At 38.9% G+C, this 24813-nt stretch overlaps 2 protein-coding genes across 2 annotated transcripts in view; one reads left to right on the top strand and one right to left on the bottom strand.

Moving 5' to 3' along the window:
- Positions 1-1914, top strand: part of jak2a (Janus kinase 2a) — a 41736-nt gene extending 39822 nt beyond the window's left edge. Inside the window, exon 24 of the mRNA XM_086300397.1 lies at positions 165-1914. Coding sequence (XP_086156523.1) covers positions 165-272 — 108 coding nt within the window. The 3' untranslated portion in view covers positions 273-1914. The remainder of the gene's footprint in view (positions 1-164) is intronic.
- A 525-nt stretch (positions 1915-2439) lies between these two features.
- On the bottom strand, positions 2440-3815 carry rln1 (relaxin 1). The gene is made up of 2 exons (XM_086302511.1): positions 3455-3815; positions 2440-3051 (listed from the first exon to the last, which is right to left on the bottom strand). The coding sequence occupies exons 1-2, from the start codon at positions 3648-3650 to the stop codon at positions 2690-2692; spliced, it is 558 nt and encodes a 185-aa protein (XP_086158637.1). The 5' UTR covers positions 3651-3815; the 3' UTR covers positions 2440-2689.
- Between the last annotated feature and the right edge of the window lie 20998 nt (positions 3816-24813).

Raw genomic sequence — 24813 nt, 5'->3', positions numbered from 1 at the left:
AGCCATTTTATTAGATACACATTGCTGGTAGTGTGTTGGAGCTTTTAGCTTCCATAGCTCACCCCTAAAACTGCTGGGTTCTTACAGAAGGCTTCATTAGTAACACTTAATCTCTTTTGTTTTCTTAGAACTGTGTAAATAATGCTGTCCTGATGCCTCCCCAGATTCACAAGATTATGATGGAGTGCTGGAGCAATGACCCTAAACTGCGGCCTACTTTCAAGACATTAATCCATAGTGTGGAGACTGTACGAGATAGCGAAGAAAGATGAGGAGCATCGATCCGTGAACCTTTGACCTTTAGGCGTTGACTCGCGTGAGTCAGTCCTCTCCGACCTGAGCAAAACAACAAAGCATCTGATTTACTGCAGTTTGGAGTTGAAGTGATGGTAAATGGTAAATGGCCTGTATTTGTATAGCGCTTTTACTAGTCCCCCCCTAGGGACCCAAAGCACTTTACACACCCAGTCATCCACCCATTCACACACTGGTGGAGGCAAGCTACAGTTGTAGCCACAGCTGCTCTGGGGCAGACTGACAGAAGCGAGGCTGCCTATAAGTGATGTCAGTCTTCTTCCTATGGTCGCATGAAGTATTCACATGAACTGATGAATGAGTACACTACACTTCCGGTGCTTTCAGGAAGATTTCACCCTGGGACCAATTGTTTTCTTTGATGTGTTTGCACGTGTTGCGTTTTAAACGTCGAGAGAGGCGATAAAAAGTTTCAGTGTGATAGTCAGTATTTTTTCCAAGAATGTGAAAAGAACAAGCACCAACAAGCAGCAGTTACTGTGTACCTTTAAAGATGTAAAATAAGCAGGAAAGTCTTTTTTTGCATAAGCAAAGAGACTATGAGGGAACAAAGGCTCTGCAGTCTTCACATCACTGGGCGTAAATCACCAGAGCTGAACCCCAGTGCACGTGCTCATGAGCAGCTCTACTTGAATGAGCAGATTTCTTCCTGCCGATGCCCATATCGATTTTTTTTAGGGTTTTTATCCATGTCTGTAAGGACGGGACCCGCCATCGCGATCTTTACGAGATTTCTGCTTCTACAGTGGAAGTGACAGTTTTGAATGTGTCTGTGCTGAGAACCTGTGAGGTGACTGAAGGAATGAGCCGCCTCCTTGTTTATAAGGGGCAGGTTATGCTATTTCATTGAGGTCAGAGTTAAAATTTCACAAGGCATTGGGAAAAAACCCGCAAACTATCATAAACTCAGTGTAATTTTTGTTTCAGTGAAAAGCAGCCATTACTTTGTGAAACCTTTATTAATAAACAGTTGTGTTTTAATAATAGGGTATGAAGTTTTAAGCTTGTGCAGTTTGTAGATATGTAAAGTGATGTAAAGTTGATTTTTTTTGCACCTGGAGGGAAAGTAATGATGGGAAGTGCCTTTATTTTCTGCAGGAGACTTGTTGCCAGTCGTGCTTTTTATTAGGAAAACTGATTCGATTTTGTGGTCACGTCTTCGTTTTATACTTCGACACCTATTTAAAGATCCAGCTTGTGTGTTACATGATTTCTTTTTAGGTTTAAGACTGTCGGTGAATGCTTGTGGAAGACAGACTCTTTTCTCTTTGTTTTTAATCCCAAATGCTCTCTTTTCAAGTCGTTTTCTGGTGTGAAACTCAAATAAATGTATTATTAGCAATGAGACAGTGTACACTTTAAATGTGTGTGCGTTCTCCTGTGTTTTAACCTCCTATTAGGCACCCTGAATATTTCTTTCATGATACTTGACGATTGTCAGTTTATTCTGTTTTTGTTTTTTTTAAATTGCAAAACATTTGGGAGTTATCTTTTTCCATACCAGTATTATTGTGATGTATGTATATCAAATATGATTCCTCTGTGAAGTGTGTATCATTTTGTATCCAAAGATTTTCATAAAAAGCTCCAAAAATTCAACTGGTGTTTCTTTTTCCTTATTTGTTTTTAATTGTAGTTTGTTTCAGACAGGGTTAAGAAAAAGCTGCCATTTAAACTGTGCTCTGCTGGTTTACATGTGAATATCTGAAGATGTGAAGTTTATATATGTAAGGTGTTTGTGCTTTTTTAGTAGACAAGTCATACAGTAGCCGTAGCTCCATCTAAGAGCGTTTTTTAATGTGAAGTTAATGTGTAAACTCCATGATTGCCAGCAAGAGTTGAGATATTTTTATGTTTATTTTATTGAGGCTGAATGGGTTTAGGTGGGTGCAACAGTGTTAAAAGGACAAAACCCTGCTCCTGTGGAGTATTATCCTCGGGCTGTTTAGAGAAAATCATCAGGGTGTTTTAATGCTGTGAACAAGGCCAGCAATAAGTTCCCAGCCTCCTAAATGACATTAATGTACAATACTGTCCAGTGTTAGTATGAATGCATTTCATGAATGTGGTCTGAGAGTCGACAGGCCAAAATATAGACAGAAAAAAATCTGATGCTGCTCAATATGTCATATATTACAGTATTTAAAATTTATTGACAAAGATAACAACATATAATACGTACAGATGGATTAAACAAAGGAGAGAGGAGAATGAAGACGATGTGAAGCTGGGGGAATGTTTTTCTTGTACACTACAGCACGAGTGGGAACAGCTTAATCAACACCAGACGTTTTCTGTACACTGTCCATTACTGCTCATCATAATGGCTCCATGATCGAGCTCGTGCCATCACCCACCCACCCTGCTTCCTGCCTCAGCACAAGCGTCCAATATCATTCTTGGTGCAGCCCTGGTTACAGCACATCCCTGCCACACCAAGTGAAAAGTTCCTCTTCTTCTTGCTTGGTAGGATCCAGTCAGCTGAACCCGGGGTCCCGTCTTGCTCACCTGCAGCTGTGGACAGATGGGAGTCCCCCAGAGGGGCGGGAAGACTCAGCGGTGGCTGCTGCTGCTGTCTGTCACCTGTGGACCCGTAAAGAGCCAAGAGGTCTGCCAGGGAGTAAGAGGAGGCAGTGCGGAGAGGAGAGTGGTTTTCTGCGAGGTCTGCATCACGTTGCCAGGTGTGCTGGCTCTCCTCCACTTTAACATCAGGGAGGGAACTCCACGGGAACAGATCTAGAGATAGAAAAAAAAAAGATCAGCGACCTCAAATGCAATCAGGAAATTAGTGCAGGAAAGTGTACTGTAGGCCAGAAAAGACAAAGAAAATAGGAGAATAATGGAGAGTATTCACTAAAAGGAGCCGACTGTGGTGCTGAACTGTCGTGCTATACATGTATCAGGCATCATCAACGAATGAAAACAGCCTGAACTCATTCCAAAGTGCCATAGGTCAAAATTTAACAGGAAGTCTTTCACAGTCCTCCACCTGTGGAGCATCTTTGGTCTTAATGATAAATAAATACCTCACACTCTTCACAGATCTCCACCATTCACTGTAGTTTTAAACACGTCTGCATACATTTAATTAGTGCACACAAATGAAACAATTAGTGAAAGTGTAGCAGCATTAACTCACCCAAGTCTCCCTCCGTGGACCGTCTCCACCGGGAGCCACCACAGGTGAAGATGACCGCTCTGATGAACTCTCTCCCACACAGTTTCACCCCATAGTCCCTCGGTACGATCAGTCTGTTCATCACATCAGCATTCTCACAGCTGCACATGCTGCCAACACACACCACAGCCACGGCGAGAGTCAGTCTCCAGAGCATTGCTCACCTGTCCTGAAATTAAACTGCCTGGTTTGAGGTGCACAGGTGGGAGTCAGCTGGGCTCCGGTCTGATGTGTGCTGCAGATCCCGCTCGCTTCCTTGTTTCTCTGTCAGGAATATGCTCTTGCAGACTCTCAAACTGGGAAAGCTGCTTCTATCAGTCTGCTTTGTGTTCTTTTCTTCTTCGCTCTTTGGGAGTGGACCTTATATAGCCCTAGACACTAGTTCACCCAACAACCTGCCTCCCTTCCTCTCACACGCGTCATCGTCTTTCGGATTGATGACGATGACGTACGTGGAGTTATTTCTCTTGTGCAGTAATATCAAGTTTGAGTATGCACTCATTACTCACACATTATTACAGAAGACAAATGTTTAACATAGGCAGCAATTATTATCGGAAAACTTTATAAAAGCACTGAAAACATTTGGTGTCTTGTAAGATTGTAAGTGCTTTAGGCTGATACTAACATAATTAAAAAACAAAACAAAACGAGGTAGGTTATTGACTTTGCAGCATTGCATTCAGGGGGTACCTTTGCTGCAAGAGAGAAACTGAGATACTGAAGTCCTTTAAATATCTTTTACCGAATTCACGGCTATTTTGTTTGTTTTACTTTATTTGTATACAATACAGAAAACAGGACAAGTTAAAATAAACAAGATAAAAATGACAGATATTGAATTTAAAGCTTAGATTTTTTTAAACTTCCACTCTATGCTACTGTTTCTTTTTCTGCCTTCCCTAAAAATATCATAAAAAACACATTTAATGGGTTGTAATTACCATCTTCATTTATTGATTTTTATTTTTTCTTTCTTTTTCATACTTAATGTTAATTAACGGGTTAGATCTCTAAATCATCACAAATAGTGGTGTCGAGGCGATGTTTGATTTTACTTGGGCTCATCTTTAATTTAAATCTGATTATATTTGGTTTTTCTGGTTATGGATGCATTTACGCTGTCATTCAGTACTAGCAGCTAGAGATTTCATTTACCATTTCTATTATGGAAATGTGATTTAACCTGGATGCAAACACTGATGTGAATAAAACATATGAGAAAAGCTTATTTATTACAGCTAAGAGTAAATCTTTGGGTAACTCATTCAGCCTTCTTATAGATCAATAGTAAGCTATTTTTAGTGCACAGAAATGTCCTAAATGTTCTTAATTTCCTCAGTTTGCAGATTTTAAGCATTATGGACAAGCACTACTGGAAGAGAAAATTTGAGATGAGAGTCTCTGTTTTTTTTGTAGCCTTATTTGTCATTCTTTAGACAAATGTTCCCTAGGTGCTGTCAACCTGGAATCCAAGCAGGAAGCATATTGGAAAAATAGTTTTTTCTTTTAATGGCCCTAAAGAAAAACAGTGATAACGAGAAGACAATAATTAACTGTCAGCAAGCGATAAAAAGATAAATAAGAGCACAAGACTGAAAATTATTCAAAGTTGAATGAAATGGAAAAACAACAACATAAATACTGCAAAACATAAAATGCTAAAAGCTTAAAAGCCATTTAAATGCCACCTGTAGATGACTTGTGGCATTCTTTTAGCAAGACTGTAACCTAAACTTTATGCGTCTGCTTTGTCTAACACTTAAAAAATGTCATATACTGACCTGCTCTGGTAAAGGTCAGTATATGACATCAACGGGTGATTAATTCAATAAAAATGTTGTGAAGATTCGGCTCAGTAAGTTTCACACTTTGCAGGTGTGTGTGTGTCTGTGTGTGTCTGTGTGTCTGACATCTGCGAGGTGTTACAATCTCACCCTGCAGTGATGCCCACTGTGACCGCTGTGAACTAGGAGCGATAATATTTGAAAACATCACTGCCACACACAAACGTAGAAGAAAAAAAGCAGATAACGTCATCAGGCATAGCAGGCCTTTAAAGCTAAATAAAGTATGGACACTGCCTTTACAGTAGCTTCATTGTACTTTATAACAAATTTTTTTATTCTTATAAAACATTTAAATGCCGATATCGGCACTGGCCTAAAAAATAAAGGTTAGTCTTTGTTTTCACCATAAGCTGGAGATATGAAAGGTGTGAGACAGACAGAGGGTGAAAGGGAAAAAGAGACGGTCAGTCCAGTGTCACAAACCCTGCGTCCGCGCTGATGAACCTCAGCCACACGACTCTTTTGTCTGCCGTTCCTCATGTGACACGGTCTCACATCTGCACGCACACAAACACGTGCGCAGCATAACAATCGCTGCAGAGCACGACTGAGTGACATTCTCGTCTAAAAAGGCCTTTATTCTCAAAAAGTGCGGGTGTCAAAGATGAACAGGAAAGCGGCGTGACCTCAGTGATGATGAAAAAAGCATAGTTTGACAGATTTGATATGTCACAGAAAAAACTAGTTTGAATTTCATTTTCGGCTCATTTTTGCCAAATAATTGTGTGTATCTGTCCTGATATTTGTGGAGATGTGTCACTGGAGCTGAATTAATACGTCGGTGGAAATGGAAAACAACTCCTCAAACTGCTGTTCTCTTACCAACCAATACGTATCATATTCTCAGGCAGATACACTGTTCCCACCAGCAGGCGACCGAGCTTTTGCTGTCAGGGCTCCTTGGTTGTTGAATGACCTCGGAAATACACTTCACCTCATTAGTGTCTTTATTATGTTAATTTATATTATACATTATATATATATATATATATATATATATATATATATATATATATATATATATATATATATATATATATATATATATATATATATATATATATATATATTTTTTTTTACCTTCACTAAACAAATATTTTATGATTATTCCTAATCTGCTATCAGGTTTTGTCATTACTGTGAACACAGATTAGAGAACATCCATCATTCAGTGCAATTCATTTCACTTTTGTTGAGTGACAAACTGTTGCAGTTTCCACATGTTTATTAGGCTGTGGGAGAGTGTAACAATGAATCTGAGGCAATGTGTCGAGTTTATTTTTTTACCTTGTGTTTGTGATCATCAAATCACAGAGTTATCGCAGCAATTTCCTAATGTTGTAAACCTGCTCAACATTTGGCAATAAAACCCTTTCTGATTCTGATTCTGATTATCGAGGGTCTCCAGAATAACTCTGTTTTATTTGCAGAACAACAAAAGTACTGTATATATTTTTTTTAAATAATTTTTGTACTGCTCCTATGATAATGTCTGATTTGAGTAGGTGGTGCTCAATCAATCCATTTTGTGCAGAGGAAGAGTCAAATTATGTGAGCATGCTCAGTGTGTGAATCACAGGGGCTGGGTTAAAGAGGTTCCGCATTTTGCAAAGACAGCTAATACAAAGAAAGCCTGGCTTTGTTAATCAGAGACATGATGTCCCTTCTCAAGGTCTCCACAGAAAACAGAAAACAGGATGACTACAGATGGTAACTACTCAGTTAGCTTGATAGGTCCATATAAAATAAAGGCAAAGAGTCTGTGTTACACTTTTTGAAACAAATTGTTATTCATCAGCTATCAAACTGATTGATGACTGTGATGACAGGGTGTATATGTGCAGGCGGGGCTGTGTAAACGTCATCAAAGGTCATTTGCCTTAAAGGCGTGAATAGAGGTTTCCAGGACAGATGGGGGGCTGTTATATTCCATATTTATGTGTTGTACCTCGTTCCTCTCCTTCAGGGAACAGAGGTTTTAGACAGAACTCTTTAGTTTCATGGCACAGACCCAGCTTGTAAGCGTAGTGCACAAATTTTCAAAAATGTAAATACGTCATGACTTTAGGAAGGCCATTCCAGAAACTTAATATTAGCCTGCTTTATCCATTTTAAAACCAATGTCTAGTGCCTAGCTGTTAACTTCAAGTGAAATTAAAGAATTTGGAGATAGTCCTTTTTCATTCCTCCATCCACTTTCATAATGTACAGGTACTAAGGGCAGCAAAACAGCTCTAGAGCACGATGCTACCATGACCATGCTTGAAAGTGTTCTCAGGTATGAAAGTCTCAGGTTTATCCAAACACCCCTCGTGTCATTGTGGCCAAATAGGGTAATGTTTGTTCGTCTGATCATAAAACTTTTCTCCAGGAGACCTTTTTTCAAACCACTGTATATTTCTACCATATGAGCACACAATGTCCTCTGTTAGAGCCCCCAGGACTTGGGTTTACAAAAAAGTAGAAGGTGGTGAGAGCCAAAACGTTCATTACGGATCCCGATTCAAAACCAGTTCAAAGAGTAATGTCTATTGTGTAAGTCAACTTAACATTTCATTTAATACTAAGACGATTCATTAAACAATAACTAAAGTGAACATATGTTTACTACAAAGCTACAAATAAAAGAAATCTGATGCAGTCACGTCTGTATGGTTCTATCGAACAAAAGTAATAAATCCCCAAATCAGCCAGGATGATATACAGAGTAGCAGCCTCTTTGTGAACAAGTCAGAGCCAGTTTAACAGCATTTGTAAGGGAGTTGGCTACATATTGACCAACTCCCAGATTAAAATGTGTTTAACTTATCAAGCAGGATGAAGAAATGCAAGCATAATCAGTTAGTCTTCCTTAAGAGCTTGACAGTAAGCAGGAGAAATGTTCTCTGTCCTGGCAACAAGTCATCAAGTGGGATGTTTAACCCGAGTAGTGAAAGACCGCGGGGGTTTGAAAACGATGTGTCGATCGTCTCAGATATTTGAAGTTTACACAGCTACATTCTCACCTGAAAATATGTTAAATGTTTTTTGCAACCCAGAAAGAGAAATAAGAGTCATATTAAAACTAAGTATCTGCTGCCATTGTGGGAAACTGGAATTGGCTGGGCCACGCTATGAATTCTGAGATATGGTTTTTCAATTTTGTTGTCTGGGTGGAAAATCGGGAGAAATTCGGGAGAATGGTGGCTCCGGGAGATTTTCGGGAGGGGCACTGAAATTTGATATTCTTCTGGAAAAATCGGGAGGGTTGGCATGTATGGTTGTGGCAACATCACTAACCTTGTCAAACACCGCAGAGGAAATCATATCACAGAATATGACGAGTGTATGTTGAGGTGAACTGAAGAGGAGAGGGACAGGTGCTGCTAGGGCGAGACAGACGTCTCTCACGGAGTCCTTTAGTGCTGCAGGCAGGCAAGGTGTTCAAATAGCACAACTTCAGTTTCAGTCATCAGCGGAAAACCGATGATCAGTTGTATGGCTGGAATAATGGTCCTGTGACAAAGTGGGTGAGAACACCATTTGTCCATATTCTTAGTTGACATTCTTGTTTTGATTTAGCTATATCTCACATGTATTCTGTAATAGGCAAACATGTACTATCCCGGGTTTGTTTGTTTTGCACTTTTACAGATTATATAACATAACATCTGGGTTTAAATCAATTCTGACAAAGTTTGTTAAGTTAACATGGTATTGATTTTAACTGTTAATTGGTTTAATTTGAACTCATCTTACCTTTGTAAAGCCTAGTCCCCCATCAAGTTCCTGTCTCTGTGTTATGTTTCCTGCTTTACTTTGACAGTCTGTGTCCTATGTTGATGTTTTCAGTTTTGCTTCCCCTTGCTCTCATCATGTTTGATTACTCCCAGCTGTCACCCCCCCCCACACACACACACAAACACCACCACACACACACACACACACACACCTCAACATGGCTGCATTGTGAATAAAGTTTAATTGAATAACTGGTTGTTGCTCATCTTTTCTCTTTTCTCCTGAGTCAGGAGTTTGACATTAGTTGTGTAAATTCATCTATATGAGCAAAATATCACATGAGAAACATAAGGTGCATACTTATCATTTCACACGATTCTTATATGGGACTGCGTATAATAATGGCTATGATTCCTATGCAGTTCATGCAATGCACTTTTATTACACCCCTTGAATTAAAGCTGAAAGTCTGCATTTCAGTCATGCCCATTTCAGATTATTCCACTCAATATGCCTGAAAATCTGTGTACCATTGAATATTTCAATGGAAAAAATAGAAAAATAGCATAAATACTATAAAATTATCAGCCGACCTTCTGAACTTTGTCGGTAGAAACAGCTATGTTTAAATTTCAGCTGCCAAATAAGTCCTGAGGTTTTATATCCAGTCATATATAAGTCTACATCAAAAACCTTCAGGGACTATGTAAAATATTCTGCATCTCTTTATATTTTCAGTTTGCGCAGAATGACCGTGAACCAATAACTGCCAAATGGGGTTAGTGCCCAGGATCTGTTATTATACATATGTGATTCAAACTAGACAAACATCATGTCTATTGGTGGGAATATTGAAAAGGATAACCACTAGATTTTATTTTGGTGAGCTTGGACAAGCATCGGAATCTGATTATGAGACAGTCACTGGAAAAATGAAGTTAAGATGATGTGAAAAGAAGAAATGAGCCGCAACGCTCTGAAGGTGACAAAGTCAGAGCAAAACCAAGCGGGAAATTCACTGACATTTAAGAGAGCTGCAAGCATGTACACAATACAGGGGACTGCTTGAAAAACATACAAGCAAATCACCACAGTCTGCATAATGGAAGAAGGGAGAGAAGGGCACATATTACACACACATGATTTCTTTAATTGTTTAAATCATATTGTCCAAAATCTGAGCAAGATCTGATCTAATGTAAAGGATAACGTTCCTAACCGCACTAGCAAATCCACCAAGAAACGACTCGAGGAGAAAATATCAATGGACACCCAGAATGCCTCTTACTCAAATCTTTTCTTTTTATTTCTTTGAAATTTGTAGATAGCCAATATATGCAAGAAAGAATTTTGTAGCTTGGGTCATTTGAAATGGAGTGGTCAAAAATGTTGGAAAGCTGATGCCAGAAATTGAAGGAGAAATATGGAAGAAAAAAGTTAACCTTGCTAAGGACAACTATACCAACTCCTTTTTTTATTCCCGTGTTTGGTTATTCTACTTTTATCTCCAGACACTGTCCAAAAATTTACACAAGTTCTATTTTTTAAAGAAATCTAGAAATTTAAGAAATTGGTTCGATCTGAGCTTTTTGACACTATGCCACATCAAAAGTCACTTAAATTGCCCTTCTTCTCCCAATTCTGATGCTCAGTTTGAACTTCAAAAGACCACCTTGATCATGTCTACCTGCATAAATGCACTGAGTTTTTGCCATTGTTGCCAAATGATTGATCAGATATCCGTGTTAACAAATAGTTAAACAGATATGTTTAATAAAATGTACATTTATTACACGATAATTAATCATGCACAGAAAACACTCTCAGAAGTACTGATGTCTATCCTGTGAGGTATTTCAGGGTTTGTTATCTGATTAGAAGCTTTTAGCCATCTTCCAAACCAAACTTTAAAACTACTACCCTTTATCTACAGCAGTGTCTACTGCTGTTTACCTTTCCCTTTGCTAACCCATTTATATTGTGCCGAAGTGCATGTACGCTTTGTGATTTTCGAGCTACAAAAAACTAAAACTCTTTTTTGTGACATGTTGTTGGATTATGTACAGGTGAGTGCAAGGTTCAAATTTCTATAAAAGCTATATAATACATAAGGAAACCTTAGCTCACCTTCTTTACTCTCAGACCCACTAAAGTTCAATTGCTGAATAAAAGCACAACCCCATTATTAGCACTGCAAGACCCATTCTTAAATGGAAAATTAACAAAAATGCTACTTGCGTCACATCACAGCTGCCATCCTTCCTCAAGACATGCGTCACACAATCATATTAGCTGAATTCCAAGTAATGCTTAAAATGGAGGGCATGATTCAAACACAATGGCCATTGATTTCAACTTGGAGGTTCACAAGGCCAGAGGATGACAAGGATCAATTAACTTTGACTGATGTGACTTGACAAGCGGTCATTTTGGACATCTTAATGCAGGGGGAGGCAACGGTGTATCTTTAAAGAGATATTGTAAAATTGTTAGGGTGAGTCGTAGTCATCATATTTGGAGCGAAAATACAATTTGAATGCTACATTAGCTAAATTATTTCATTGTTATTTAAAGTAACAGTGACCCCCTGCAACCCTGAAATGTTCCTTTTTAAATGCTAGACATTTCAGTTTTGTTGGCTTTGGACTTGTTGGATAGGACACATGATTTAGAAATGTCTTCATAACTCATCTTCTGATGCGAATTTTAGAGAAATCTATTAATATGAAACAATCTGTAAGGTAAGCCAGTAAAACACTACAGCAATGCAGAAACATGCATCCAACATTCACCCATGAGTCATCATCACAACGCAATTGAGGGCGCTCTGAAATTCAATTGCAAAACCTTTGCCATTGCTGAATATTATTAGTCATCATCGACCACATTTACAGCTGGGAGAACACGAGAAAATTAAGGGGCAGACCACACGACAAACGTTTTGGGTCTAAGTCAGATAATATCATTGGTTTTATGACAGTCACACATCCCACCTGCTACTCGGCGGCTCGGAGGCATGAATAAATCACAAGAAATTGGCAAAACAAAAAAAGAGAGGGAAAAAAATCCCATCAATCCTTTGTTTAAATGAAAAAACCCAAAAATAATGAGGGCAATAAAACATGTGGTCTCTGAATGGAAACGCAAGGATTTGAACTGAAGCCCGTGTCTCTGGTGTGATTCAAGAAGGGAAAAAAACGAACCAGACTGGCAAGACAGATGGTCAGGACAGATCGGGGTGAGTGATTCCCCGTCTTTGTACCCCGGAGTATGTGGGCCATGCTCACAGGTACAATCGGTCCCATTAGCCCCGTGCTTGCTTATTTTTGGAATTTGATCAAAGATATATGTAGTCATTACGTCATCTGACATTTTGGTAAAACTATATAATAATTACAAGTAATAAGATTTACACAAAACAGCTGGCACACAGTGAACTGAGGACTTACAGATCCAGCATTTACTGGCGGTGTGACATCAGGTTTCTGCAAGCATCTGTGCAGAGAGCATGCTAACATAAAGCTACCAGAAAATCAAGAGTCATGTTGAAGCTAAGGGTATGCTAGTGGCGTTTGCTGTGAAATCTCTTTGGTTGGAATTTGACTTAGTTTTGTGTTGTCGGCTTTTCATTAAAGCTTAAACACCAAATGAAAGGTCATATAAATGTCATGCATGACCTGCAAATGCTGCCGATATCTCATGTACTGTCTCATATCACCCCGGAGGAACCCTCCCGAGGGATTAATAAAGTTAAATTTAATTTAATCTAATAACTTTAATCTCAGCCAAACCGATTTACTCACGAGCAAATAAAACACTGAAAAAGCCAAACAATAACATTTTTAAGTTATCAAAGTGACTTATATATCATGTTTAACCCGAGTAGCGAAAGACCGCGGGGGTTTGAAAACGATGTGTTGATCGTCTCAGATATTTGAAGTTTACACAGCTACATTCTCACCTGAAAATATGTTAAATGTTTTTTGCGACCCAGAAAGAGAAATAAGAGTCATATTAAAACTAAGTATCTGCTGCCATTGTGGGAAACTGGAATTGGCTGGGCCACGCTATGAATTCTGAGATATGGTTTTTCAATTTTGTTGTCTGGGTGGAAAATCGGGAGAAATTCGGGAGAATGGTGGCTCCGGGAGATTTTCGGGAGGGGCACTGAAATTTGATATTCTCCTGGAAAAATCGGGAGGGTTGGCATGTATGGTTGTGGCAACATCACTAACCTTGTCAAACACCGCAGAGGAAATCATATCACAGAATATGACGAGTGTATGTTGAGGTGAACTGAAGAGGAGAGGGACAGGTGCTGCTAGGGCGAGACAGATGTCTCTCACGGAGTCCTTTAGTGCTGCAGGCAGGCAAGGTGTTCAAATAGCACAACTTCAGTTTTTTTTATTTCTATATGATGAACTCTGCATTATTAAGTGATAAGAACAAGTAATCTGATGTCCTGTAATCATTATGATGCTATAATTTGAGATACAATGAATAAAATAAGGTTTTGTATAAAGTATCGGTATCAGATCAGTATCGTCGATACCACCCTGAATATTACTTGGTATCGGATCGGTGGTTGAAAGTAGAAAAAAGAATAAATATGAGTATATTTTGAATTACAAATGAGTAGCTCTCAGTATATTTGTATAAATATCAATCCGGCCTACTTGTGGATATCTTTTCTGCTATTCTATAAATTAAAAAAAATTATTTTCAAAATACATTTTTTTAAAATTACTGGATTTATTTATTCAAATATTCTTTCATTTTATCCTGCAGTTGCTCACATCACCATATAAAGAGTATATTTACCAGCATATAGGGGACAACCGACCAAAATTTAAGAGGGGGACATTTTCTATTATATCAAAAAAATTAAGTAAAATCAAAAGAGTGAGAACATTCATACTATCAGTGCAATAATGCACTTTCTGACCACAGAAAACATGCTATAAACTAAAGCGCACAGCAAGACATTTACATTTATAAGTGTGCTCTTCTGTGAAGCGTCCTTGGGCGCTTTACAGAAGAGCGCTATACAAAGGCGCTATACAAATACAAGTTGTTATTAATAATATTATTACAACAAGAGTCAGTCCTATGCACCGGGCTACCTTTACAGGCTACACAACAAAAAAGAACACCAAATAACTTACTATAAACTACACATGGCACACTTAGCTATAACCATGCACAGACGGTACATTAGAATATGGCTAATGTGGACCCAAAATGCAAATTCAAAGTCAAAGTTAAGGTGAACAAAAAGCGAAGTACATAAAAAAATGAACTCATTCATCACAGATGGCAAAGGAAACACATGAGCTGACAACAGTACAACAAGACAAAGTGCTAAGGCAAACTGAAGCTTTAAATAGACACATGAGGTAATTATGAAGTAATACCACAGCTGGGGAAAACAAGGGACAGGTGACAAGAATCAAACGATCAAGACAAGGGGGAATTAAACTTAATACAAGGCACGAGATAGTACAGAGTACCAAAATAAAGCAGGAAACAACAACACACCTACAGAAGCACATTTAACAGACGTGGACACCACTGGAGGGCAGAAAGATTGAAAGTCATGGAATAAACTATAAGGAATTTTTCCTATAATAGCAAAGTACAAAAGGAGAAATAACCAACAGCTAGAGTCTAGAATGCAAAAACCAAAATGACCAGCACTAACAGTAGACCAACCAGAAACTTAAAATAACTAGAGAACCAATTTCTGCCAAGGCAGCCCACTCTCTGGGCACTATTTACTTTTAAGGGAATAATATTGTGTATTTTGTATATATTAATTTTGTTGCCTTTGTTCTTAGAAGTTTTCAGTGCAAAAAAATCAAGTGCCAGCTGCAGACTTTAATTTTGAATCTAATTATTTAAAAAAATATTTTTATTTATGTTGATATAATACATGTTTAACATTCATTTGACTGTTTAGTGACTGTTCATAATGATTATTGTTTATTCCCTGCTCTGACCTGTCCCTAGGAAGGTCTGTGCGTAACAACCAGGCGGACCCAAAGAGCCGTGCGTCAGCAGACGTGTGCTGGGCACACTCAGCTTCCCTCCCTAATGAAGGTGTTACACAGCGAAGCCGTCGTAAAGCAGTGTCTTGTGATTAAGTTGTGATTAAGTGTGTTCATGAATCTTTACAGTAACTGCTAATTCTTTTGTCAGGTGAAGACACAAATGTTGCAAATGCTTCATGGATACATTTTCATACTCCATACTCTGTGACAGCCTCATGTAAAGAGACCGTCCAGGTCTCTAACTGTTTGTATGAAACGTGTGCTGTGCGTGCCATTTTGTGATCTACAGAGCCCCTTGTGTACATTTTGAGATAAGTGGTTTACTATCTCAGCAAAAGTTGATGTTATTGCAATTAAAGTCAATTGTTTGTCTCTGTTTTCTAGGAAACCACATTATCACCCACACGATTTCTGTCATGACTGCACAGAATTTAATTACTGCTGGAAAGAAGTTTAATGTAAACAGTGCTTATAACACGCCTGTGGGGCTTTATCACAGACAGTTAAGGAAACTCTTGGATTGTTGCACTCTTTCTGGCAGAAGACTTTGGCCAATTTGAATAACAAACCACAGCAAAAAATGCCACTGAATGGTCAGGTACAAGAGCTAGACTGAAAAGGAGTGAAAAAGCACCCAAAGTCATATGAGTCTAATGTAAGATTGAAAAAAAAAAAATCAGGGTTATCCCCTTAATGTATTTTGAATGAATATTTTTGAGCTTTTTGGATAAAATTGTTTGGACAAAAAGTACTGGATTGATTAGAACGTAATCTCTTAGATGTGTTGAAAAATGACATAAAAATGTCTTGTCACTTCTTGTCACTTCTTTCTACCAACTGCAGAGGGCGCTGCTGTTCAATTAGTGGAGACGGCTTTAGGAAACACAACATTTCTAAAAGTGATGCTTTGCTTTGTTTAAAACTAAAAACAAGCAAAAAACGACAACAAAAAACAAACAAATAAAATAGGCGTAATGAGGGAAAAGTAGAGGGAAGAGGGAGGTCGTTTTTCATCAGTTTGAGAGCAGAAAAAAAATTAAAATGGTCACGGTAGCCAAGGAGTATCAACTCAAAAAAACTCAAACTAAAACCAAGCGAGAAGTCCCACTCAAATATTACATGCACAGGTGCGACAGAGGTGCTCTAGCACCAACCATCAGAGAAATCACCCTTTTCACTGGTTGTGTCTCACTGAGAAAGGCTTTCCCAGAGATCTGTCTGGCTTCTCCACCCGTTTGCTCTGCTGAAGCTCTGCAGTCTTCATGCCTGTGCCACTTCTGCACATGCTCTGTGTCTTCTCCTTTCTTTAATACAGTGTAAGTAAGCAGGTGTGGCGAATTGCACCGATTAAAGTGTGGGTAGAAAGTAAAAAGAAAAACGCTCCAAAATAAAGGTATGCAAAATATATAAAAACATGCATAAAACCATACTATAGAACCTACCCAATAAAAGACAGAATAAAGCATTAAAACTACTGTTAACTACTTCTACCCTGACACACCTGACACACTTCAGTGCGATAAAATGTCCAGTTAAGTTATTGTCATGTAAATTTGAAGCTGTCATATGTCAGTCAAACCACCATGATTTTTATTGTTCCCCCACAGACCATTCTTTTTCTCTTATAAAAACGGCATTTGTCTCAAAATATTCCAGCTTTTTCTTGTAGAGTGTTGTAAACAGTGTTTATCAAATACAGTTACACTCTTGGATTGTTGCTGTCTTTCTGGCAGAAGATTCTGGCCAATTCAAATAACAAACAAACAATCAATCAGAGGCGGAGCCAGACATTTTATACACACATGGCTTAGCCCTAAAAGGTAGTATGCATGTGGGATTGGGGGAGGGTAGAACTAGGGATGGGTATCGTTTAGGTTTTATACGATACCAGTGCCAAACCGGTACTTTTGAAATGGTGCCGGTGCTTAAACGGTGCTCAAACCGGTGCTTAAAGAATGGAGAACACAAACTTTGTCCAAAAACCTCTCATGTTTGGCTGTTTTTTTTTTAAAAAAGATAACAATGTTAGCCTTTTCTGCAGCTATGGGGCATATATGGCATCACTCTTGGCTGGAAGCAGTGCTTAAACAATGGAAAAAAACAAATTTTGTCCAAAAACCTCTCATGTTTAGCTGTTTTCCACTTTTTCTTTGGTCATTTTAGCCTTTTTGGCCAGGGTGAAGAGAGTACTTACTATCAAACAAGAGGACAGCCGCATGTAGCTAAGATGATGTTTGCTAGTTCACCTTACATGCATTAATTTAATAACGTGGTTAGCCTACTCAATGTAAATTACACACGAACAACATTAAGCTAGTCACGCAGAGAAGAACGGCTGCTGCTGCCATCATCATCCGTCATCATTTCTGCTACACTGGCAGGGCTAGGGGCCAGGACTCTATCCTTCGGGTTCTTGGGGGATGTTGCTAACTCCGGGACCGATAACAGGCACCACACCTGCAGTAGATGTGCTCGATGTGAGGTCTTGCAGCAAGCTATCAAATACATAAAACATACATACATGCATAAAACAGGACTACAACAGTTCAAAATCAGGACTACTTAGGACTTAACCAGAATCAAAACTAGATGATAGTAGCACTGAAAGTCATCATAGACCTGCACTACACTGACAACACCCCTTTATTGTGGTAAATGGCCTGCATTTGTATAGCGCTTTTCTAGTCCCTAAGGACCCCATTGGCAATGGCAAGCTACATTGTAGCCACAGCTGCCCTGGGGCACACTGACAGAGGCGAGGCTGCCGGACACTGGCGCCACCGGGCCCTCTGACCACCACCAGTAGGCAAACATGGGGTTAGTATCTTGCCCGAGGATATTTGGCATGCAGCCAGGAGGTAGCCTGGGATCGAACCACCGACCTTCTGATTAGTGGCTGACCTGCTCTGCCACCTGAGCTACAGCACCTGGTAACATGAGACTGTATCTTTGAAGCTTGAGTTTTGCAAACCTATCAATGACATTTTCAGTGTCAATATTATTCAAGTATTCCTTTTCAATAGATAATTTGTACCATATATGTCCTCATTCTCCTCCATCTCCCTCTCTTGCCCTCTCTGTTCCTCTCGCTCCCTCTTTGTGCTAAAAATCAAGCCAAACACCAACATCATCAAATAAACAGTTGAAACCAGATATTTACATACTCTTCAGAAAAAAACAAAAAGACTTTTTTAATTGTAAAACATCAAATCAGACTAAATGTTTATTTTTTTAGATTGATAAATATAAAAAACATATTTGTTCAATTTAAGAGTAAAGAGAGAAACTATCTGTATTTCTTAATTGCAAATTGCACCCAAATTGTATTCAAAATTGAGCCACACTTATGGAGCTCCACAATTCTTTTCCTGGTGTTTTGATTGATATCTCATGATTTTCCCATGTCAAAGAAACAGGCTCTGTGTTTTGCCTTATATGCATCCACAGCTGTGCCACCAATTTACTCACATGGACTCTACTAACCTATCAGAAGCTTCTTAAGCTCAGAATGGAATCGTTTGGAGTTTTCTTATTAATTAACAATAAACTAAGTGTATATGTACTCCTAAATTTGATGAAAGTGATAAAAATAGACAGCTCTGTCTCTCTTTATTCTGACATTTAACTAATTCAAAAGATATTTCAATATTTATTTATCTAAAACAAAAAAGTTTACTCAACATTGATGTTCAACAGTAAAAAAAATGTTTTTATGTTTTTTCCCTAAACTGTATGTAAATGGTAAATGGCCTGCATTTGTATAGCGCTTTACTCAGTCCCTAAGGACCCCAAAGCGCTTCACACTACATTCAGTCATCCACCCATTCACACACACATTCACACACTGGCAATGGCAAGCTACAATGTAGCCACAGCTGCCCTGGGGCGCACTGACAGAGGCCAGGCTGCCGGACACTGGCGCCACCAGGCCCTCTGACCACCACCAGATATATGTAAATATCTGGTTTCAACTGTGAATATACTGCTGTGTGTTGAAATTCCTCTTGTTTTGCATAGAAATATACTGAACAACATACAAAGCATAATATATAAAATAACATCTACCTGAGTTTTTTCTTTGAAAGAAGCTCCTTATGTCTATTGTTGAGTGCTTTGTTTAGCCGTGGAGGGTAACAACTGAAAATATGAAATAAACACATATGTAAGCTAAGACTCTCTAAAAAAAAAAACAGCATTGTTGTTGTTCGGCTTTTCATTTCGCCATTTGTTGATTCACTCCAAGAGCAAGTAACGTAATATGGGTCAAGTGATCAGTTTGATATCAATCTTTTGCGATACACCGTCATGTTTACATTATTTGTACAGTACCAATGATTTGCTTTGGTACCTGGTCAAACTTAAGCTCTCCTCTGTCTGCCTGGCTCCGCTTCTCCTACAGCAAACTCGCAGGCAGCAGCTTCTCCCCCCTCGCTCACATGTGTAAGTGCTGTGCTCAGTGGCTCGTGCCTGAGCTCGGATCATACCAAAATTAGGGGGGATTTATGACTGTGCGCTATGTGCTTCGAATATTGTGTGTAGTTTTTGTTTTATACAGTTGTCAGCCAGGCATCTAACTATGAAACAAATTACACTCCAAAAGACCCCGGGTTTCTGAAACAACACCCCGGGCTTAAGCCCAGTAAGCTACCCGCCCCGCTCCGCCGATGCAATCAATCAATCAATCAATCAATCAATCAATCAATCAATCAATCAATCAATCAATCAATCAATCAAACAAACAAACAAACAAACAAACAAACAAGCAAACAAAAACTCCAATGAAAATGTGATGATGCTCACACTTTAACTTGGTTCCCAGAATTTTTGCTTCATACTGATAACATGACAAATTTAGTTGTTGCTGATTTCACCAAATGTTCCAACTTTATCTTTAACAGCTTTGTTCTTTCGGTTACTGACAGTGTTCTTGATAGCAGTGGTAATTTTTGCAGCATGGCAATTGCTGTAGTCTTCATGTTTGTGATCCCTGAGATTTGTATTCAACCAAAAACAAAAATCTTGAAGTCATAGGATACCTTTACTGCTTTTACAGTTGCTATGAGAGGTAAAAAAAAAAACAAAAAAACAAAAAATAACACCAGTTAATGCGCCCCCCCCCCATAAAAGATATCAGAAGTTGGATAAAACACAAAGGAAATATACAAAACACACACACACACACACACACACACACACACACACACACACACACACACACACACACACACACACACAGACAAAAACAAAAGTAATGTTTCTCGGGTGACAGTAACGTGACTGAACAGCTGTGGAATTGATATAACCACAATATGTGAATGCTTGCAGTAAAACATGCTTAAAAAAGTGGAGCCTTCGCATAAAGTCACAATACTACCTCAGTGACAACTTATTTTGTAAAGAAACGTCTCTGCAGCATGTTAAAAATTTGTACAACTGGATGGTCCGATGTCAGGCTGGACGAGTGGTCTACACACCCTGGAGGTGTGGATTTGAATCCCATTGTTGACATCATAAAGCTGGAAGGCTCTCAAAAGGAAACATGGAATAATAAAGATGGAGGACTACCTCTCCATTCTTCAATGTGGAACTTGAAAAGCTGGACACAACTGGATCCAACAGGACAGTGATCCAAAGTACACACATTCGTGCTGGTGTAGCTCTATCTATACTATTCATTTATCTTTGTGATTGATCAGTGTAGAACGACGTGGCTGCTTTGCCTGAAACACAAGAAAGAGGAAAAGAGCTTTCAATCTTTATTTGCACAAAGTAAAGCTGTTCTCCATCCTAACTAGCAGTAACACTGACCTTTGAAGTTACCCACATATTGTAGGGCAATACATACTTTTGTTTGGATGGCAGTGTTTTCACTGTTGCTAAATTGTATTTGTACTTCCAGTGATTTCAAATTAGGAAACTGTGTTACCACTCATGCAATGATATTAATGTGGTGTAAATGTTAGGTGAAGTGAGGCCTCAGTATCCACTATGCCCTCCTTTTTCAGGAGCTTTTCAGAATCCATGCTCCCAATAAAAGTTTTTTTTCCAGTGCAATGTTTGCCAGCATCCGGTAGAAGGCCATCTCTGTACAATTTATTTTCTTTTTTCTTTTAAGCGTAACATATGACATGTACAGTGCTGACTCTGTGAAGAAATGAGCACATTGCACTTAGTTTTCCTACAAGAAGGGGTTAAATGTCAGACTTCTTTACACTGAAAGAAAGGGACACATTTGAAGAGCTTTGCACTGGTTGTTAGCTGTAGTTGTAATGGATGAAGCTGAGCTGTATTTGGCTCACAACCTAAAACAAATCTGACACCCATAAATTATAATATGATCATGACATGTGGAATGTAACTCTGGACTTACGGAATGTTGTGGACAGGAACCCAAGTCAGAAAATGGTTTTGTATTTGTGAAGTGAATTAGCAATAAGCTCATGCCTGAACTAATCTTAGTCTATTCTCTCGGTTAAGTTGTTTTGACATCTCTTCTTTTTTACCAGCAGAGGGTAGCACAATACAATAATAGGTGGAAGATTTTCAGGAAATCCTACAGCAGGTATCACTTAATTTCTATATCTTTTCTTTTAGACAGCTGAAAAAATAGAAGTTCTCTCACAAGCATTTGTATTGCTTATTCAGCTTTAAAACATGAATACACACACACACACACACACACACACACACACACACACACACACACACACATATATAAAATTAGGGAGACTTGACTGAGATGCAATGTTGGAAACAAACAGACAAGCAGAATTATGCGATCCTTATTTTTTATGTGATCTTTTTCTTTTAGTTTAGGAATAATTTGAAATAATAGTGTCAATATTACACACGTTTATATTTATTTTCCCTCATTGTGTTGCAATTACAGTAAAGGCTGTAATTCATAGATCACATAATGACAAGAGCATAGCTTCTGCAAAGATACACAACGCACATTTAGCACATTTCCAGCACCAATCTGGTCGTAGCCTCATTTTAGACTTCAAACTAACTGACTGACTGAGCTCAACCTACGGGGCCACAGTCAGTGTAAACAGGTGCAAACACCTTCTAGTGTCATTTCCAATAAAGATAACCCTCCATGGCCACCAAAAGAGTATCTTAGATATTTAAATACACAGTTAATGCTCATCATTTTGTCCAGCTTGCTGAGGGCGTGACAGAGATAGATATTAGGATTTGCAATTCATGAATCTTTCATGGTCATTTAAATCCAGACTGTATGTGCTGAATCTGTCTAAGGGGTTTTATCCTTTATAAAGGCTGTTACCAGTTCAAATGCCTTCCATGCAGATTTCCATTGTGGTTCCAAAGCAACTGCCTAGGCATCCCATTACCTTGTACCATCTCCAGTGACTCAGATGTTGTTCCCTGTCAGGTGTTTAGAGGTCTGTGTTGTGTATTCAGCACCTGTGCCTGATTCAGTGGCCCTGCTCTGAGCTCTTTGATGTGTGTGTGTGTGTGTGTGCGCGTGTGTGTGTGTGAGAGAGAGGACAGGCGAAATGCAAAATGGACAGCCCCAGTCCATTTTGCTGCTCCTCTTCCCCATGACCACCACCTCTGAGTCCACAGAGGGCTGTCCTGAAAGCTAAAAACCTTCACACACACACACACACACACACACACACACACACACACACACACACACACACACACACACACACACACACACACACACACAGAAATAAGCACAAGCACATTTCTGTGTGGGCTTAGTCAAAAGCCGCTGGTAGGAGCCTGGCGGAGAATTTATAGTGAATAAGATTTCACACACTCTCCTCTCACACACTCAAATTAAACTCATAAAAAACAAAAAAACTTGCTTCACAATGCCCTTTTCTCCTTGCGGCATCTTGTCATAGATCTAACAACCAGCATCTCTTTGAACACAACCACCTATAGTTTTGAGGATGCCATTTAGAAATTGTGATTTTACAGGATGTTTCTTGTTGATTAGTACTTGGATCTTTTTGTTATGGGAGCATCATGAAAAAGAAGCTAAAAGGAGCAAAGAAAACACAAGAAATATGAGCAGTAAGAAGGAAGATGGTTAAAATCCCCAAACTCTCTGTTGTCAACATCTATTATAGTTCCCAGCTCCAGTTCTAAATTACAGAGTCACGATAGCTGTGCGTGCATAATTTTGCTGTCTGATGAGGGATTGTTGCCAGCATTGTAGATGCATCATAAACTGTATAAACGCTGAATGTAGCCCCTCATGTCAAAAACATACAGTCTATCGTCTGAAAAATGAAGCCAGTGTGAATATGCCCTAAATCTGTATTAATTTCTGTGGCCAGCAGGGGGCGACTCATCTATGAGATGACAACACGACTTCTCCTGGAACTCTTTCTGGCTGTTTGTTTGTCTGCAAACTCTTCCACCAGCATCAGGAGTTGGGCAACCAAGCTTGGCACACAGGTACATCTTAGGCCCCTGAAGGTTCTTATCTATATCAGATATTATGACCTCATCATGATCCCCAGCAACCACCTAGCAACTGGCTAAAATTACCTGCTTTTAATATTGATGTATCTACAACACAGAATTCTGTTGTTTTAATTTCACAACAGTAAAATTTCATCTAATGCCACAAAAGCTGAATTATGAGATGATATATTACAACACATCATGTTGCCCAGCAACCACTTAGCAACAGGTTAAAGTGACCCATCTTTGGTACATAAACAACATCTGCCCTACGTGTTTGTGGTATGAATCACTAGTGTCAAGTCCTCTTCTGTACACATATTGTTAATTACACTTCCTTTTAAAACACAGCAGATTATAATGCAGGGTATGTTTGAGGCTTAGCTACAATGTGATTGAAATGGTGATATCACATGGGTGCTCCATAATTTGCTGTACCCTTTGCTCCTGACAGCAAGATTGCAATGGCCAAAATCCTAAAGACAAGTCTTCAAAGCAGGAGTACACAAATATCGCAGTAGCTACATACATTTTTTTTCATAAAGTCTGAGACGCACTCATTTTAGGTTTCACCTTCAACTTTTTAGAAAAATCGTCCATTGTTTAGATAAAATAGTTGAACACCTGGTTTATCACTCCTTTGTTTGTGAAATGAAAATAAAAAATTAGGCCCAAGTAGTAATTAACAGAATTGTGCTGCTTCTATGAACGACTACTGATGCAGATTATGTGCTAAATCGCTTCCTTATCTTTGCCATTGCCCCTCTGGATTTTAATTTTTCTCCCCATCTTAACATCTCTTTGTCTTTTCCTGTGTTTGTTGGTGATTATGATGTTTTTTCTGGGTGTCACTTTGCCCTTTTCTAACCACTTTATCAGTCAACTACAGCAATCTGTCTCCACATGTTTCTCTTTTTACTGTATGTGCTCTTCCTGTAAATCAGACCGCTGCCAGGTCTCAGCTTTGCAAGCAGTTCATCCAGTCTTGAATATTTTAGTTACAGGGTTATTGATTGGTTCTGCCGGGCCCATCTGGAAGCTTAAGCAGTGAAAGTGCCATATCTCAACGGTAGAAGACGCTGCGTGGACGATAACTCCTAAGTTTTTTTAAACGACCATATTCCAATAATACTAAATCAAATACATCTGAATAGCCACTTTCATTGTTATCAGCCCAAATGGGACACACACACACACACAAAGTGACCCATCCCTGCTGCATTTGCCTGTGGGTGCAGGTGCTCTCCTA

Source organism: Aulonocara sp. 'chitande type north' Nkhata Bay, linkage group LG7 (assembly GCF_057382095.1).
Source record: "Aulonocara sp. 'chitande type north' Nkhata Bay isolate Kocher_YH1m ecotype deep benthic linkage group LG7, A_spYH_male_GT1.1, whole genome shotgun sequence".
NCBI lineage: Eukaryota > Metazoa > Chordata > Actinopteri > Cichliformes > Cichlidae > Aulonocara > Aulonocara sp. 'chitande type north' Nkhata Bay.
The sequence above is the reverse complement of the archived record's forward strand: the minus strand, read 5'-3'. Positions and strand labels throughout refer to the sequence as shown.

Bases quoted from the DNA above. Each gene is read 5' to 3' on its own strand.
- rln1 (XM_086302511.1), bottom strand. From the start codon at position 3,650: ATGCTCTGGAGACTGACTCTCGCCGTGGCTGTGGTGTGTGTTGGCAGC. The intron at 3,052-3,454 runs GTGAGTTAATGC...TTCTATCTCTAG, and splicing joins GTCCACGGAGGGAGACTTGG to ATCTGTTCCCGTGGAGTTCC.